This window comes from Terrapene carolina, unplaced genomic scaffold (assembly GCF_002925995.2).
Source record: "Terrapene carolina triunguis isolate 2854851 unplaced genomic scaffold, T_m_triunguis-2.0 Scaffold111, whole genome shotgun sequence".
In the NCBI taxonomy this organism is placed as follows: Eukaryota; Metazoa; Chordata; order Testudines; family Emydidae; genus Terrapene; species Terrapene triunguis.
Window position 1 is genome coordinate 20718170 of NW_020664462.1, and position 20649 is coordinate 20738818.

At 37.8% G+C, this 20649-nt stretch overlaps 1 protein-coding gene across 1 annotated transcript in view; it reads right to left on the reverse strand.

Annotated features, from left to right (window-relative positions):
* The window catches only part of ADARB2 (adenosine deaminase RNA specific B2 (inactive)), a 414939-nt gene extending 397354 nt beyond the window's left edge, over positions 1-17585 (reverse strand). The window contains exon 1 of the mRNA XM_024203992.2: positions 17486-17585. Coding sequence (XP_024059760.2) covers positions 17486-17585 — 100 coding nt within the window. The remainder of the gene's footprint in view (positions 1-17485) is intronic.
* Positions 17586-20649: the final 3064 nt, after the last annotated feature.

Below are 20649 nucleotides of genomic sequence, written 5' to 3' on the forward strand. Positions count from 1 at the left end.
TTTTAGGGGCCATTGCCAGCTGGCACAAGTTAGAGCAACTGCCAGACTGCTCTAATCATCTGTGCAGAAATTCATGGAGCTGTAACTGGCTTCCAGCTATAATTGGCGTTCGTGCTGTTCTTGGTGGAAATTGAGAGATGTAGAATCTACCACAATATTTGTTTTCTTTTCATAGATGACTGTGTAGCCTTTTCTCTCCCCTTTTATACCCACAATCTTTATAGAGGGAGCCTGGCTGCCTTGCTTTAGCCATCTTCTACACAGTAGTGCACGGAGAGCAGGCCCTTGCATATTATGGGAGGGAGGGAAGGAGGAAGGGAGGGGATGACGAGGCCAGTGTTTGGGACAATATTGTAAAAGAGGGTAGTTATGAACCTTTGTATTATGTAAAGTATCAGAGGGTAGCCATGTTAGTCTGTATCCACAAAAACAACAAGGAGTCCGGTGGCACTTTAAAGACTAACAGATTTATTTGGGCATAAGCTTTCGTGGGTAAGAAGTGAGGTTTTTTACCCACAAAAGCTTATGCCCAAATAAATCTGTTAGTCTTTAAGGTGCCACCGGACTCCCTGTTGTTTTTGTATTATGTAAATACACCTGTATCTCTAAACTGGAAAGGAAAGAATTCAGCTAGGATGTTGGGATTGTTTTAATTGATTTTAAAACGCCTCTGTCTCAATTCACAATAATTATCCATGTTTTTTGCAAGTATAATGTTAAAGCAGAGCTTTCACCTGTGCATAGGAAATACAGGCACTGAGAACTGTCTCTGTTGGCTGGAATTAAGAACACAGAAGTGTCGTTGCGAGGCTATGCTGCCGTTGTTGCATTTTTGCTCAAAGTGAAGAGGACGTGTGTATGTACGTGATGAACATGGATTGGGGGGGGAGAGGGAGGGGATTTCCTGATTCTCTTCATCATTCATTTGAGGAGGAGCGTGTTCCACTCACAGTGTCATAAACTCAGCTTCAGGACACAGCCACATATCTCACCCACCTCTAGGCATCCAGCGTCTTTGGGGGATGGCTGGTTGGTCCCCTCTTTCCCACAACCAGTATTCCTGAAACTTCTCAGGAAACTACCCCATTCTTCATGTAGTAAGACCCAGTAACCCTTCCATGAGGTGCCCCCTGATCTGCCCCTTTAAAATTCACAATGCTCTCCAGAGTTTATGTGCAAGAGTTCATCAGAGCAGTGTGCAGTCCTGGCACATGGAGGGCCTGCTCTCCCCTCCCTTGCTGTGTAGAGCTCAGTTGAAGCCCGGGAACCAGGCTGCCTCTGTGAACACTACTGCAAACAGTAGCACAGAATATAGCAAGAGATTTTTATAGGCCCAGACTGTATGAATAACAAAACAGGAATCATTTCAAAATAATTCAGTGGATTGCTGTCTGGCAGTATCACAACTGCTATCAATGGCTTTTCTATTTGTACTTAAGAATTATGTATGAAAAAGTCTGACTGTTACGCATTTGACCCAGGTCGTGTTGAAATGAAGGACTGGGTCCCTTGGCCTGGCAAGTCCATGAGGGTATTCGCTTCAGTGGTGAGTAAACAATAATTGCTACATAAATTATGGGATGCTTGATGACGGCTGGTCCCTTTCGGAGGAATACATCCTTTCTGTGCTACTAGGTCCAGTTTGAAACAGTGACTAGTTCAGAATAGGGGACAGGCAAATAAATATTTTTTCCATCATTATTCCATTTGTACAGGAATGTACAGCATGTCGCCAGAATTTACCTCGCACGCTTCCCTTTGTGCAGTGAGCTGGAAAAGATCAGAAGGAAGAGTTTCCAGTCCCACAGTTTTCAACCAAAAACACACAATGGCAACCAGCTGTTTGAAACACCCAGCCTTTAGATCACGATTGTTTCAAAGAAGTTATATAACAAGTTTAATGGAGGAGAGTTCTGTAGGGATGAATGAGGGGAAGCACTGGGCGGGGCATGGAGGGTCATGCCCCCCCCCCCAATTTGCTGCTTGGCTTGTACTGAGCATGCTCACATGGACTGAGCATGCTCAGTAACACTGCTGAAGCCGGCTGCCCTCACTCTGCCCCCCACACTATTGGCAGGCATGGGTCATCTAGCTGCAGGAAAGTCCTTCTATGGTTACAGTTGCCGTCCGTGGGATGGAATAGTGGTTGCTGTGCTCCCTTCCATGCATCCTGATATTCATGATCATGGTGGAGCTCTCTCTTCCAGGGTGCAGTGGTGCAGAGACCCCCTTCCCCCGCTGCCCTACATCTGTCCTGCCTTTTCCCACCATCTCATAGCACTGGGAGACAATGTAGGCTCCAAACTCAGTGTTGCCAACTCTCTTGATAGTGTTGGGAGTCTCACTGAAATTTTGGTGATTTCCTTAAAGCTCCACCTACTGGAAGCATGTGATTAGGTGAGAATCACAGCTTTCCTTTTTCTAGCCCTCGTGTTTGCAGAGAAAATCTTGAAACTGTGAATATGCCCTAAAGCCTCAAAAGCCCAAAGGCACAAAACCAACCCCAAATCTATTACTTATTTACAATCTCACAATTTTTAAGCCAATTACATCATTTTTTGAGGCCTCACTCATGGGTTTTGAACACTGAAACAATGAAATTCACCCTGATGTGGAGTCCTCTGTATCATGATGAATTTCATTGTAAGAGAATATAACCAGCATAATAAAGCACAAACAATATTCATGAAGTATATGACGAGATTAACTACAAGGCTGACTTTCAATCTCGACTTGTCGGCTAAGGTTATAAATGGCTTGAGAATGATAGGAAAATTCTGAACTGAAGGTTTGTTAATTAATTTATCAATTATCATAGCTACATAAAGAAATAAATGCAAGATTTTATAAACAAAATAGGAGACACAGCAAAGCAGCTGGAGGTGAGCTCATACAATGTAGGAGTGTGAGAGTAGTAACACCGGAGGGGGAAGATCATCACATGTGCTTAATGGTAAATAATTAAAACCTGATGAGCCAAATTCTGCCCTTGGAATTTGGCCCAATGTAAGTTAAAAGGTAGGTGCTTGATCCAGCTCCTAGTGAAGCCAATCTCAAAACTCTCATTGAGTTCAGCCCCTGTAAATGAATATGCATGTAGGTTAATATAAACATTGCTGGGGCACATGCTGTTGTGTATATTAATATGCATATTACTACCATGTCTCTGTATAAGAGTTTAAATAGAAATTAATTATAAACATGCATTCATAGCTCTGAAGTTTCATTGGTAACAAAACAGTGTAAAGAAATTAATAGCATTTTAACATGTCTACTTCTGTTAAGTCAGATACCGTGCTGCTACTGATATTTAGCAACAAGGCAATTAACAGATGTGGAGTCTAGTGTGATAACTTCTTGTGTGTTATCCAAGTGTATTTTTAAACCCCCTGGAATTTTACATTCTAACCGTATACTTTAGAGATGGAATAAAGGGCTTTTCTTGCGTGTGCAATTCTAACTTCCATTTTCTGTTGGAAACTCTAATTTGGCAGCGACCCATTATTTATAATGCCAGTTTATTTGACACTGATTATATAAGTATTGCCATTGAAGTCAATTTGCATTGAAAACAATGCGATTACCCATGTGAGCGTGATCTATGGGACAGGATTCCTAATCGGAATAGAGCCTGATCCTGTTCCAATGGCAAAACTCCCTCTAATTTCAATGGGAAAAGGATCAGACTTCAGGTCTCTTTGGCTCATTTTTGCTACCAATCTTTTTTTTCTTTTCTTTTCTGTTCAATTTTTAAAAAAGTGAAGTTGTGCTTTGATTTCTATTTGCATTTTCCCATAGACTATGATGTGTATGTTGTCAATTGTATTAGCGACTTCTTATGAAACAAAATATGTATTGTAATATGCATACCGCACAAACACATATATATAACACAACATGTAACTTTTGCAAAAGTATAAAATAACATTTTCTTTGGGGTCTTCCTACTATTTAAGAAAATAAATGCAATAAAATCAATTACTTTAGAAACATTATTGCATATGATTAACGTTATTTTATAATATATTGCTTAGGCAGCATTTATTTGTGTGGTTCATTGCTTGCCTTAAAAGACTTGCATTTGTTCAAAGCATGAACTTATTCTAGGTTTAAAATGATAAAAGGAAACAAATGTAAAAACATAATGAAATCACCTTAAAATCTGCTTAGGTTCTCACTTTTTATGCTAACCCCCATCATAAAAATAATCCACAAAATTTCACTGAGATTACTCCATCAAATCCCATGTCCATCAAATCCTAAAACATACTCCACCTGCTAGAGAAACTATCATAATAATTGTCTGGGCTTTTATCTGATGAATATGCATTAAAGCAGCAGAAACAATTTAATTTAATCTACATTATTAGAGAAAGTTTCTGAAACAAGCTGTTGTGGAGAAATTTATGTAATATTCAGCACAGAGAAGCTGTCTCGGAATTGATTGAAGCCCGCTTCCTATATTCAGTCAGGGCACCATAATAGTGTTAACTTCACAGTATGTTTTTGTGTACAGATTGGGTGACTGTGTGCATGCTTGACTGCATGCATAACAGTATATGGTGTAATATGTCTGTCTACTTGTATGTGTATGAACATACAAAACATACACTGAAGATTATTGAAAAGCCTTTTTTTTAACCTCATGCAGTGAATCAGCATCATGTGAATCACAATGCACTGCAGTATACTAGAGTAAAAGGATATTGTTTGTATGTCAGTCTGTGTCTGACTGCACAAGTGGACAGGCGTACATTTATGTAAAACCATACCAAACCAGCACAGGCAATATTAATGTAACGCTGCAAACCACCAACAGCGAGATGGCTTAAAGTCAAACTTGATGAGCCATCCTTCACCCTGTTGTGTCTCACTATTGCTGCATATACGCAAATATGAGGCTATATAACAGACACGGGGGGGAGGTTGGAGGAAGGAATGTCTTGACTTGCAATACGTTTGCTTTTATTGGGGTCTGTTTCAACCTTAGTATTGCAGAAACATACTTCACAGGTCACTCTCTTTTGTTATTGTAAAGAGAAGGTTTTCAGGGGAAAATGAATTCTGCATGTTCTATAAGTGCATGAATGGGAAAATTTGTGTGAAGGAGCCTTTTAAAACATACACTATTAAATATATATATTGAGGACTTTTAAAAATATGAATTATTTACCAAAAGGACAATTACTATTATTTATTACCTATACAGGTCCTGAGTCAGCAATGCTTTTAAGTACATGCTTAACTTTAAACTTGCGCTAAGTCCCATTGACTTCAAAGGGGTTTTGGCATGTATTTAAGTACTTTGCTAAATAAGGATGGGATTTTTGAGAAAATGCTAAAGTGTTTTTCTCAATCGGGGTTATAATGCCTTGGAACAGCATGGCACTGGAAAAAAACAGACAACAGGATCCCTGCCCTGAAGACATTGCACAATCTAAGGGTCACTCATAAGTACTCCCAATATTTGCTTGAATAAGTTTTCTCCATGAGTAATGATTTGTATGGCTGGACTTTGGTATGTCTACATGGCACACTAAGTCTGGGCTCTGATTCAGGTTTGAGCCCAAGCCCCCCTTCCATCCGCATCCACAATTCAGTCTGACTCAGGTCAGCAAACACCCAGGTCCTCACACTCTTTGGGGAGTGAGGGGGCTAGCCCTGTCACTTTGCAGTATGGACCCAGCTCAAGCCGCAGACCCAAGTCAAAAGGTCTGCATAGCGCAGTTTGGACACTTTGATGTGGCTCGGAGACCTGGGTCCAGCAATTGTAAACCCAGGTTTACAGTGTAGTGTGGATCCTCAAGAACAGCTTTGGAAATATTGAGTCCACAAGCCCTGGTCCCACAGACCTGGGCTTACATTTCAGTATAGACATGTAAGACAAGAACAACAGGTGGGGATGACAGAGAAAGATGTTTTGGTGGAGGCTGGTTGAAGAGAAAGACAATAAAATCGTGCAATTCATGTGTCTGGAGAGTTACATAGGCTTTGCTTAATAACTATATATTGTGACAATAATGGTTTCTTTGGAGCCTTTACAGTTATCCTTCGACATTTTTTTCAGTCATTACTGCGAAAGACTGAGACAGTTTCTATGTTGCCAATTCACATACTGCTCAAGTCAGCGTACTACAAATTCTTGGGAATGTCTAAATAAATGAAGGAAAGGAATTTGTTGGTGACTTTTATTTTTGTGGCTTTTTTTGTTCCTAAATAAAGTCACTAATACACATTATCAACTAAGGAACCACAACGTCTCTGTTCTTTTAAAAAAATAAAAAAGACTTTTTTTTAGTTTTCAGAATGAAAAATAACAGCAGATACTAGTAATTTTTTAATCCTGTAACCTACAAAATCAGCATGCTTATTCTTTTAAAATTTGTTCTTGATCTCTGAATTACCTGCCATGTTTTAGCTCATAGCAATTATTTATGACTAAGAAGTATACATAGTTTATAATGGAAACTGCTCTAAACAATACAACAACCTAGTGATCTTTCAGGAAATGGGCACACATAGACAGAGTGAGTTGCTGGCAAAGAAGAAATGTAGGTATAGTGAAGATTTCTGATAAATGTTGCACAAAATTAGATAAACTTGAGAGTCATTACACCTTTTAAATTAAGCATTTCATTTCAATGTGTTTTAGAAAAATCTCTAACCATTTCAATCAGTCCTGTATACAAATTCCCCTTTAACATCAGAAAAGGGAAAACATGTATTACACAAATATACTAGTCTTACAAAAAGCCTGTGATATGCCGCTAATATTTGAAGAAGTGGTTCCCAACAATATCTTCTCACTCAGCTTCCCATAAACCTTCTACCACATGTACAGCACTAGTGATTGTGGGGAAAATTTAGCTCCATCCTAATTAAAAGAGTTACACTAACATAACAGAAGCTGAGGCTCTGGCCCTACCCAATGTTTTCCCATTTAAAAATAACAAAACACTTGTGTAAGCACTACCAAAGACAAAGGCAACACTGTTTCAAAAAGAAATATAATAGGTTTATTTGCTGACCTTGTCTACACTCTGTTCCTGTATTGTGAATATTGATACTGCAGTATGGCACATTGGTCAACTTCATTAATTTGAAATGGCCAGGGATACCAGGGGCTGTCCTCTCCTAGAAAAACATTCCATGGAGAAAATTTCGTGCAATTTGATTAATTCCAATGGCAAAAATTTGCTTCTGAAATGTGAATAAGGGTTTAGTGCACAGAACTGGGTCTTATAAACTCCTAAATTCCAAACCTGATCCGGACCCTGAGGTCCATGGACCACTCCTGCTCAGTTTCCTCACTTGTGAATTTTAGGTAGTCTGCCTCTATAATTGTGAGACTTAATATGATAATTTCTGCATAAGTGCTTTGAATATTAAAAGCACAGGTACCAAGTATGATGATGATGATGATGATGTATTTTTATTAACCCTGGCAGTAAGAGTCCTTTTTGGCTTGGATGAGTTAGAATTACCTGAAGAAAGAGGATAATCTCGGTGTCAGGCTGGGAAAACACCCCAACCCTCCTTCCAATTTGAGGGTGCAATTTTAACAAGGCACTCCCAGGAGTCCTCACACGAGCCCTCTAGCATATTACTGACTAGAATTATTTTTTGGAGTCTGATGCCATTTATTCAGAACATAACATCTGGCTAACAAAATGTGCACTGTCTAACTCATCTGTAAAAGTGTGTTCTGTAAAAGCCATTATTAGTTCTTTTTGCGGATACAGACTAACACGGCTGCTACTCTGAAACCTGTCATTATTAGTCCTATTACTCTTGCAAACCACACTTATAAAAAAAAGCAAAGACTCCTAATTTCTATTTCACTGCTCACTAATCAAAGTAGGTGAAGACCTTAACAAACACATCTGGTTTGAGAACAAATTGTCATCCATTGGGAGTGGCATACTCATGACAAGTTGGTGTCTGACTGCATTTCATCCTCACTGTTTACAATTTGTCCCAGACATGCTTAGATCTACAAATTCTCCATTCTCCTAGCAACTGAATACAGAGGAAAGGTATGCTTTTACTATACACTATTGCTAGGACACAAGTTCATGTAAGCAGTCTTGCTCTTGGCTTGTGCTAGGAGAACTGAAGTAGTTTTTATACTTGAATACTAGGTACCCCCCTTTTCAGTATGTGTTGGAATACTGGAGAATTTGTAGTATGAGGATTTTTTTGCTTTTTTATCATCAAGTGACTAAGTTCATGGCTTTCAGCTGAATGCACATAAGGTATATTTTGTGACTACTGCAGTCAATAAAATAAATCTTTGTGGAGTATGGCAGATGCCTGTAAAATTGGTCATTTTAAAGCGATCTGTGATGAAAATGAGCCAAATATCATGATTTTTAAAATAACAGATTTTACAGACAAATATATCAGATGCTTTAGCGTAAATAAATGCTGCACCACAGATCGATTAATACATTGCGTAGCAGTTAGCAGCTCAAGGAAATCTTCTGTCAATGACATTAGGGAACATTTTCTGCTCACACTGTTCTTTTTAAACTTTTAAAGACATAAACAGCAAGAGCTGAGCTGCAATTTAATTACTGTCTCTGCTGCTTAACAATGGATAGAGACAATACAGACAGCTGTGATCTCCCCAACCCCTAACTTACCATTTGTATAAATTTCAACATCCAAATAGAAGTGATTGACAAGGGGAAAGGAAGGTACAACCTGGATATCAGCTAAAGGAAAGTTTATTTTACTTATAAACTACTCAGGAATCTATATGTATTCTGTGGCAGGTATGATAGGCGTAATAGGAACATGATGATGATGATAGGATGAATGTAATACAAAACACAAGCTTAGGGTCTGCTTCTGTTCCCACTGAAGTGTGAGTTTTGCCATAGATGCAGCTGAAACAAGATCAGCACATGAAGGGGCTTAAACCAAATCCTCTCATTTTTAACGTTAAATGTTTTCATTTAACTTCTGGGTCTGCCATATTTGAGTTCATTAGAAGAAAACCTGTTTAAATTAGCTATCGTGTCTAGTAACCAAGTATAAAAAATATGTAGCAAATGTACTCATTTCATATACTGTAGCTATAATTTGGAAACTGATTAGAAAGAGTTCCTTCCATTTATTTATTTCTCCATTTTTTTTTATATTTGCTATTTTCTTTGGATGGTTTCACATATTTGTTTTAACTACAATATATTTGGGATTATTATATATATGCATGTCTGTGTATATATACACACACTATGTCTGTGTGTGTGCATTTATATTTTTTATCTATATCTACAGGTATACATAAAATTCGTAAACATAATATTATAAAAACCAATAATAACCCACACTGAAGTAAGAACTGTTTGGATTCCACTGTGTTTAAGAGCTATTTCCTAATACAACCTGGGTTTATGATACCCATCAATTTAGCATGTCTAGACGTCTAGAGCAGCTGGAGACCATTTTATATATATATATATATATACAGTAGGCACAATTCTACTACCCTGGCTCATGCTGAGCAGGACCTTACTATGAGATTACAATGCAAGTAGAGTGGCAGCTTAAGGCCTGGTATGAAGGTGATATGTCATTAGTGCGGGCGTCAGAGCTATTGTTTGATATTTATTTCTGGTTCATATTTCCCATGGCATCTAACTGCCTTCCCCCCTTTCCCCTCCAATCACCATTTAAAGAATAAACAGCCATTTTTCAGCTTCTAAGAAGAGGTAAGAACCAGGCAATTATATTAAATTAATTTGGTGTAAATCTCTTTCTACAAGGATGGAGATATAAAGTCTGTCACATTCAACTTTTTTTCCTCATACACCTTTGACTCTTCATGCTGGTGTTTCATTAACAGTGAGAGAGCGATGACTCCACCAATAATTTTGAACAAAGCTTCTCTTAGAGAGAGCAAAGATTATCTAAAGATGGTAAAGTCACTTTGTTCTGCAGATTTCAGACTGAAATCTAGTTGTGAACCACTGTTGAACCCCAGAAAAGAAAAAGAAAAGAAAAAGAACCAACAACCTCCTTTACTATCAGGACAGCCTAACAATATTAGCAGGTGTCATATATCCAAAATCAGATGCATTTAAAACTACTTTGGGACACAATCCTCAGTTCAATGGGACCACTTGCATAAATAAGACTATTTAAGGGTTGCAGGACTAATCCACTGATGTAAATATACAGATTATAAAACACTTACTGTATTTGGGTACTATGATAATACAAAGAAATAATAATAATATCTGGCTGTCATTTCATATCACTGGTTTTCTTTTGCTTAAAAAGAAATCATTATCTGCCCACACATGTCATTTTAACCATATGTTTTTTCTAGCTATTTTACTGTAGGCATTTTAAATCTTACACAACAGCAAAATCTGAAGTACTGTATTGCTGACAATGGCCAGGAGACCAGAGTAAGGTGAAAGAGGTGTGGAATAGCTTTCCTGTAGGGCAACTTTTCTCCTAACCCATCCAACCCCTTTAGTTAGTGGCTGGATTATGCTTTGAAGAACAAGGATTTATATCTCCTATTTAAAAACAAAATCCTATTAATTCATCAATGGGTGCTCTCATTCTGGCCTGATTCTGCATTCACTTAAATCAATGATAAACTTTTCACTGATCTCAATTGTGCAGGATCAAGCCCAGTATCCATATATACAGGATTAAAAAAATCTTATTAAGATCTTGAAGTAAAAAATATCTGGAGGCAGTGAGTTCCGCAGGTTCATAAGAACATAAGAACGGCCGTACTGGGTCAGACCAAAGGTCCATCTAGCCCAGTATCCTGTCTACCGACAGTGGCCAATGCCAGGTGCCCCAGAGGGAGTGAACCTAACAGGTAATGATCAAGTGATCTCTCTCCTGCTGTCCATCTCCACCCCCTGACAAACAGAGGCTAGAGCCACCATTCCTTACCCATCCTGGCTAATAGCCATTAATGGACTTAACCTCCATGAATTTATGTGTTACATAAAAATATATTTCCTTTTATCAATTTTAAATGTGTTGTCTTTCAGTTTCAGTGTTGTATTATAAGACTAGGCAAAGAGGACCACCTGATTTACCTTCCCTACTACCATTCATTAATTGTATACCTTTGCCATCTCCCCTCTCATGTTTCCTCTCTTCAGATGAAAGACTTTCCACATCGCTAATTCTTTGTGTTACACATCTCTAGATCCCGCTACTTCTGTGATATCTTTTTGAGACCAGATGACCAGAATTAAACACAGCATTCCATCCGAGGGCGTTCCATTCATATACATAATGGTGCTGTAATATTTTAAGTGTTATTTTCCATCCTGTTAGTTTTTCTCCCTAACCTTCTGTTTGCCTTTCTCACCACTACTGCACACTCAGCACAAGTTTTCATTAAGTGGCTTCAGTGGTTAATTCAGAGTCCTTGAGTGGCTTTATGGTTAATTCAGAGTCCAGAAATACATCTTCATACTTCAAATAAATAGTAAATGCTTTCTCTCGTTGCATGTAAAAAAGAAAAAAAATACACCTTTTAAAGAAGGGATATTAAGAAAACTTAACAACAAGCCACCAGATCACTTGTACACTAAAGGTATCACATTTGGTTACTTTATGAATTACAAGGGCTTAGTCACTATTATGAGTTGATAAGCTGCTTCCATGAGTTAACAAAGTGCTCTTTTGTTACATTCACAATTACAACATGCTTTTGCAAACTCTGCTAGGTTGTCTGAATTTTAAACAATGCAGCCAACAGGGAACGAAGATTAGATAGGGAAGAAATGTAAGCACTTTATTTACTATTGGCGCTTATGTAATTTACAGGGAAATCAGGCTGTGATGCATAAAAAATGTCAAGTCTATCATGGACCCTTTTAGATTGATGTATCTGCTGATGCATATCAGCTTTATTGTCTGGATAACTAATAGTTTACAAAGGAAAAACTGTAAACTGCCTGGAAGGTTGTAGAGATAGTTGGCTCTAAATGTAGGAATCAATTTAGGTTCATTACTACTCACAAAACCTATAGCATATTGGCCAGGAGGGTTTCCAAGTAGTTCAATTACTGGATATTAGATATTCTAATGTTTCACTTTTTCTTTTACTATCACGTACAGACATAAATGGAAGTAAAGCTAATAAAACTGTTTGTACAGACCTTTAGTGGCTTTGATATTTCATTAGGCAATTTCAACTGACCTTTAATTTTTAGTGCAGTGTTTCCCATTTGTATCAGTAGAACTTCAGAAAGGGCTGTCGTAAATGTTTTAAAAACTGCATTACTCTCGCTTAATAAACTGGAGTTTGTGAGCCTGGGTGTGTAGAACCGTGTGGGAAAATTCACCTGCTCAACTCACAAAGAGAAATGACAGATGTTAAGTGACATACAGTCATTTTCTGCATTGTGATGCTTTGCGGGTGTCTTTAAGAGATTTTGAATGGCCATAATAGAAAGCAAAAAAACCTGAATTAATTTCTAATTGTTCGAAAAAATGAAGACAGCTATTTACAAGGAGAGCACAGGTACAGTGTGGATATATTATTGATTTATATGCTAGTACTTTTTCTCCTTTACATAAACATTTTAAGGTTAATCCAAAATATTTTGCTCTCTCTGGTAAGGTAAAATGCTCAATTTTATTGTCCCCTCACTTACATGCTGTTGCTAGGACGAGGCAATTCTGCTATAACCAAATCCTCCACTATTTAGATATCGACGCATGAATCCCATATTTTTATTCTAAATTTAAGTTCAGCCATCGTAGCTAATGCCCTTGATGCAATCTCAAATTGCTGTCATTACACGGATCACTAGAAATTGGAGGTAATAGTTAAAAAAAAAGGTTGAAAATTAGATGGATAAAGGCTTAATCAATTTAATTTTATCACCAAATCCAGTCCCTTCCTCTTGAGCTGTCAGGGTACGAGATAAGCAGAGCACATCTTGAAGCACGTCAAAATCCTGTCGTGGAGAAGGAGTTGTGTCCCTGAACCAAGATGAAACATGCTCATTTATTACTTTGTCATTGCTGGGTGATGAAGAATCAAGCTGACTTCCTCTTTCCATCCTTAGCACAATCATTAATTTTTTCTGGAATTTCATTGCATCATAATCCTGGCTCTCTCACCATCCGCTGCACTTACTGGGTTTATTTTGCCAACTTTTATTTCTTGCCCCTCAGTATCAATAGCGAGCTCAGCTCTCTCTCTCTATTGCAGCATTTCACTTTGTGTTTATATGCGATTCACTCCATTTTTCTACGATTAAGTTTAACCAATGGATTTGAAGAAATCACACTCAAACAATGAGTAAATGTAATTGCTGTCGTGTATTGGAAAATAATGAAGCAGTGGTACATTCCAACCCACCAACTTCACGTTAAGATTCCAAATGTTGATTTCCACCAAGATGAGGAAGCTCATGGAAGCTTGGCCTTTTACAGCATGATCAGCATGTTACAACTCTGTTTTATTTTAGTCCCTTTTTAAGCATTTTCATTTGAAAACAAACTTTCTTTTTAAAGTTCTTGCCCTTCCCTTCCTATTTCTGCACAGAATTTGTTCAGGGCTCTGGAGTGAATTTTACCAATAATCTGTTTATAATCTATTATGTTTCAAACTCGGATACATATGAATTTGCAAGGTGTTTTTTGTTGTTTTGCAACGGGACACAAGCCACTAAATGTTAACGTGGATTTATCCAAATTATTAAGCATATTTCTCTTAAGAGAGAAAGATTAAAAGAATGAAATTAATACTGCTTCAGACCTGCCATTAGTAATTTACAGAAAATTAGCATGCTGATATTCTGGCAAATATCTGTCTTTATTTTACATCTGCCCTTTGAGAAATTATGATATTTACATACGATTAAGAGTTAAAATAGTTATTTTCTGAATGATAGTGCAACTATTCCTAACCATAATTGCTTACAAAATAGCTATGAATATCAGAATATTTTCGCCTTCCAATACACTTTCTGCAAGTAGTGTAAAACTAAATTAAATTTCTATGTAAATATGCTTGTAATGTGATACACACTGCATGGACATTTGAATATACCACTAATGCTAGGGTCTTAACTAAGCCCTGAGACTCATTCACTATAAACATAATACAGGGAATATTAAATAACTGAACAATATCTTTGAACATTGAACCATACAGTACATGGTAGTTACATTCCCCACTGCCTGATTTACATATACAGAAATAGTGCCTGTCCCTGTGACAGTATGTCCCTTTCACTATATTTATCCTAAATAAATGCAGAAATTTAACTTTTGTAGAATGTAATTTGTTTCCCTCAGATGTAACTGCCTCTGAAGTAACGTAACTCCTAAAGCATAGTGCCAGGATCAATGAAAAACACAGCAAAGGATTATACATCGATACACAGAGGCATTGCATTAAAATGCACATCAATCAGTGTAAGAAAATGAACAAAAACCTGGAAAGTAAAATCAGAAAGAGATGAAGAATGGCGTCAAATAGAGAGTAATACTTGCTTCTACTCCAAAGCATGCCTAAGTGTTTTATAAAGTAGTACAACTTACTAACCTGGTATATAAACACATCACATATGTAATATATAGCTGGCATAAGGAATTTATTTCTATAAATGATCTGTTTGTAATGTCTCTTGAAGAGTGTGTGTCTTCAGATATATTTCATTTTCTCACACTGATTTCTACTAAATTAAAATTTATCACTGAGGTGAGTGTCTCTGTGTGCACACATACACACACACACATATATACACATACATGCGCACACACACACGCACACAGTCACCCGACCCCCTGTTTATTTTCTTCAATAACACCTGCCAAAAGTGTACCTGCTGTAGATAGTAAAACACACACTGGAAAATAGTTAAATGCATAAACCTTTGGTATAATCCTTTTTAAAAGGTTTTCTCAATTGATTAAAATAGATTACATTGTGCGCAGTATCTGAAAAACAGTGGGACCCATATTTACTCATGTAAAAGATGTGTTCTTTTTTTCTTGTTGAGTGCTCAATGTATCTGATGCATTGAACAACACCTTTGTATCAGCAATTAACTGGTCTTAGTAAAAAAAAACATACAATCAGTATGGAAACTGGTGTGACCTAAAAAACAGATCCAACAGGTTTAATATTGGGTTTTCCTTAAGTTGTCATCATATATTCATGTGCATATGAATTTTTGTGAGTGTGCACTATGAGCCTATGGGCAGGGAAATTAGAATAATAACACAATTCACATGCTAACCAGTTAAAATATTCAGAAACTGGTTACAAATGTACATATTCCAAGGAATCAGAAATTAGATCCTGAAAGTTGTCTATCTACTATTGGACAAATGTATCAATTCCTTTCAGGAATTCTACCAAATTCCAGTTGTGCATTCTGCAAATAGTTATCATTTAGCAACTTTGCTGTCTGAAGAAGATGCCTAACTTCCATATTATTTCAGCAAAACACAGAGTTTATAGGAAACGGCACCTTGTTAAAGATCTTCACTTTTTTCTGTTGTCTTAGAAACAAAACTAACAAGTGTAATTAGCCTTTGAATCTTTCTTCTATAGTTAAATAAATTATTGATTCATTTCTGTATACAAGTTTAGGATAACAGTCTGTGGCCAAATTTTAACGTCCGGATAAGTAGATTTGCTAAAGCACATATAACTTATTACAAAGTCAGTAGAGCTAGGTTTCGGTAAAAGCAGAGAGCCTTACAAACTAACAGATTTAATCCACATTAATTGTGGGGTGGACTTTTCCCTTGCTTGGTACTTTAGATAATATTTCTTTTGTGACACAGCATAAAGCACAATTGTAGAAGCCCCTTTGGTATGAGCTATTAGAAAATATTAAAGATTTGTTGAAATAAGTCAAGGTTACATGCAGCTTGCTGCTTTTCTATTTCAAGTATCCATTCACGTACACTTACTTTTACTTATTGGTACTTTTAGGGCACTATTTGTTACTAAAATTTTGAACAAAAAGATGGAGTTTCTGGTAAACATATAATAGTGACAATCCAATTATGCAGAGTTCCCCTTTTAGCATTTGGCTAGTTATTGCAAGTCGCCACAGAAAGCCTGTTTTGAAGCCTTTCTAGAAAGTTATCGGGATGCGCGCCCAATGGCTTTCATGTGAGGCAATAATTAAAAGACACAAGAATAATTGACATTTAGGGCTTGCAAACTGTCTGGTTAATTTCCAGAATCTGAAAAAGAAATAATGTACTCAAAGGCTTTAAAAGAACAGCTTGAGCTGATGAGCTAGCTGACAGAAACTTATCTTAGGCCTCGGAAGCAATGACAATTACAGACTAGGTGGAATTTACAGCTCTGGTAAACCCTTTTGTATTAGCATCTTTATAGTCTAACAAATTGCAGTTGGGCATTTCTGACATTCTGCTTATTAAATCAATTTTATTTTACTTTCAAGTACTTGCAATATCTTAACTTTAACTGTTCAGGCATAGCACCAGGAATGTGGCAGTAGTGTCTTATTCCCTCTCTATGAGAAAGCAAGACTGTCTCGGGAAAAGCTTTTATCTAAGGCATACTCACAGTCTGCAATGACATTCTGTAGCTTCACTTATTTTTGGATTAGAGTAATTACAAATCTAGCATTTCTATAATGCAGGTTTGGTTAGAGAAGTGGATCAGAATTAATGCATGTATTAACTTTACTACAGCAAGCTTAGGCAAATATTAATAACAAGGCAAAAATAACAGTTTGTAAGTAGCAACCTGTCAGAAAACTGCTTTTCTCCCCACACTGATTTTCAGCTTGTTTCATTACCAACAAGATGGTGTATCCTCTATCCTCTTTTACATACTAAATTTCTGCTACATAAGACATGTGCAAGTGAGACTTATTAGGCAGTTCATAATTGTCATAGGAGAAATACTCAGATAAATTAAAACTGGTCCCAGGTTATTGGAAAGCCAGTGTCAGTTGTATGAGCAACTCTGAACCTGAAGGTGATTTGTATTTGGAAAAAAAAAACTGGCAAAGCCTCGCTTTCTTTTATTCCCTTTTTTAATTCTTAGGACTGCTCGATGTATTATTTCATTAGGAATCATGTGATAACATTACCTCTGACAGGGTCAAAGGAAGCACTAGCCGTGGATTGTTGAGTTGCGCTGCAGAACCTGGATAATTAAACGGATTCAATCCAGTACAAAGAAAGACGGAAAGAAAACACTTCCCTTTTCCTTTAACAAAATAACAATCCCTATCCTTTTACAGGCATCCCCTCACTTCCAGCAATTGCAAGGCTCTCTTTGTTACCGCCTACATGAAATTGTGGGGTATTTCGCAACCCCTGTACCCAGCGTTCTGTGTAGACAGCATCCTGGAGGCTACAAAAAGTGCATATGTCCAAAATAAATAGACAACAAAAGCAGCAGCAGCCCAGACAGCGTGTGAGAGAGAGAACAAGGAAGAGAGAGAATGAAAGAAAAGAAAGGCAGAGGGAAAGCAAACCTTACCTTTCCTCTTTGATCTTCTTCTCCTCCTCCTTTTGGACTTGCATTTTAGTTGACTACTTGGACCTCCAGAAGCTCTGTTGTTCCCCAGAACTGATGTCATAACTGTAGTTCAGTAAACAAGAATGTAGAGTCTTTTCTTCCTTGTATATTTTCACCTCTGGTTCTTGCTGCTTTATAGATCTGTGGATAAGGTTCACTTTTTAGTACTGCGTGATGTTTACTTCTAATTATTCTCTGTCACTTGGCATCAGCTGGGTTAAGTGTCTCTGATCTTCTGAGCTGACATGCTTAACTGCTTGTAGTGAGAACTGTGGAAAGGTATAGACTGAAGCTGCTCAAGAGCCCGGTAGCTCTCACTCCGGCTGCCTTCCTTTATCAGGGCTGTAAATGCACTGCTTCTACTTTTTGCACCTCTGCTAGTTGTTTGGCACCAGCCACTTTGAAGCCAATCATGCAGGGAGCTTGTCTATTTGCTGCTGCAAAGTCTAATTAGATCCAATCACAACTGTCTCTTGGCTCTGACATCAGCACCACCAGCCCTCTCCATCCCCTGTCAGCTTGCAAACTCAGCTCCCATTTGGGCTGACGGATATGCCTAGGACCTGATAGAAAGGAAGGGAGAACTGCACTGTAGGGAATAAAAACATACTGCCAGTTTATCTGGGAAAAGCCTAAGGGGCAGCTTACAAGAAGGGATGCTACAAAAGGGATTGTAAGGCTTTTTTTTTTTTTTTTTTTTTGTAGACCATATGGACTCAGAATATTATGCTTCCCGACACACTGAAATGCTGGGACTATTTCCCCTAACCAAATAGTTATTAACTAGTTCATTTATTGCAGATTATTGCTTCCAGGGGAAGAATCTGGGTGACTGTTGAAGAAACACTGTACCCCCAAATCTTATGCAAGATTCCCATTGCGTGTTTAGTTATTTAAAGGCATATTTGTTTGCTAAATTCATAATGAAGGGCAAATAGCTCTTTTGCCCTTCCTTGTGAGTGCAGCAAACAAATGAGTGTGTTGGGACTCAGTCTGATTTCAAAACGGACATATTACACTCTGCGGCACTTCGTTTAGGAAACCAGGCAATGAAGGTAACTGGTACAGTGGGGCTTATATGGAGGAGAAAGATGGCAACAGCGTTCCATAGAAAAGCATGACCACAAAACATTACATATTTCCTAAGAAAATAAAAGGTTACACAGCAGGTAGATTGCCCATTTAAGTGACAAGGAACCTTTTTCTTCAGGGCATTTCCCTTCTTAGTTGTCATGTGATTAAAGAATATGAATCTGGAACCCCTAGATTGCTAACACAGAAGAAAATAATATTAAAGAAAAAGTTCTGCTAAATAATTAATGTCCTCAGTGTCTGCTCCATTTGCAGTAAGCCATAGGAGTACAGTAAAGCCCTGTTTATTGGAACCTCTTTAATCTCAAACTCCCTGTTGTCTGCATCTAGGTTACACCCCGGGCTGTGCAGCACTTAGGCTGTCACACTCCCTGTTATTCAGACCCCTGTATATTCAAATGTTTTGTGCCCCTGAAACTTTTTGGTTAGACAGGGTTGAACTCTACATAGATTTTTTTTAAAATTAAATATATAAAAAGAACATAAAATGATACTAACGTTTTGATTTAAACCTTTAATAAAATCAAGTAAATTCTGTGTAAAGGTCTTAATTTGACTCACATGTGCCTAGGCACATCTATCTAATCCTCTAAAAGCAGGTCTTGTAAAGCTGGGCTTTGCATTCTGCATCAAACGTATTGATTATCCACAGACAGTGTAATCTACATTGCACAAGACACAAAATAAACAGTCTCTGCCCTGATGGCCTTACAACCTAAAGCCCTGGTCCTCTGAAAGGGTCTGCAAGTTTGGACCAATACTACCTTGAAGTCAAAGAAAGGGTCTCTTTGTGGAAGCATCGGTCCACACATATAGAGCCTTTTGCAGGATATTGTACTGTACAAGTGACGCAGAAAACACACACACACACATGTCTACCACCATGCAAGGGCAGTGAATTGTTTGGCCTGTTGGGGAGCTCAACTAAACAAGTCCCTAAACAACTTACTTCCATGTTCTGGATCTGGAGGCATATGGAAAATACGTGGGAGTAACCAGTAACTTTTTTGGTCTTTTTGGCTTTGACTCTAGACCTTCTCTAATCTCTCTTCTAGTTATTCTAGTCGTGACCAGTGCTGTCCTCTTCTGTTAATGTGGTGAAAATAAGTACTTTATCATGATACAATAATGTGCTGTATGGGGATGTGATTTCTAAAGCGCATTAACATGTTGGACGTTAATAGGTCCATGTAGACCCTCCTGGTGCACACTATTTGAAAGTGCACTATCTCAAAGACTAGACAGAGAACATGTAGTGCACACCAGAAGGGTTTGTGTGGATCAATTAACGCACAGCACTTTAGAGCACTGTAGAAATCAGATCTCTGCGTAGACAAATAGAAATTAGCATTCAATTGCCTTCCATATTTAAATGCTGTACGTGCACAATATTGGTTATGAGCTTTAAAAGAAAAGCACATCCTAATTAAAAACAAAAAGAGTACTCTTGGACAGTAATCTATTTCTAAGATTTAATTCAAATTTAAATAATTTTTTTAAGGTTCTAAAGTGTTTTACACAATTTTATTTTACTTCTAACTGGAGTGTTGCCAGGCTATGGGAATGGTTGTCTTTGTGGTTTTGCCAGTCCCCAGGGAGGGCATTCTACCAGTCCAACCCAAAAAAGATGACAGTCTGGCCCATTCTCAGAAAGCTGTCACTTGGTGCTAACAACCTGTGAACTGCTACCCAGTATCTCATCTTTCAGTCCTGGGCAAAGTTATCAAGAAAGCACCAGCAAGCCAAGTTGAGCAACATCTGAGCTCTGCTAATGACATAGTTCCCTCCCAGGCAACTCCAGGAATGATCATAGAACAAAGACAGCTCTGGTTATACTGATGGACGACCTCCTTGTGGCCATGGATGGAAGTGAAGATTAATCAGTTAACCATCCGCCTTTGACACCATCATTACAGGGTATTGCACAACTTGCTAGAATTGACAGAATTCCTTAAATGCATACGCTCATTTCTCTCATGTTATCATGGATGGCGTCAGCTCCTTATCCAGCTAAACTCAATCTTGTCTCCACA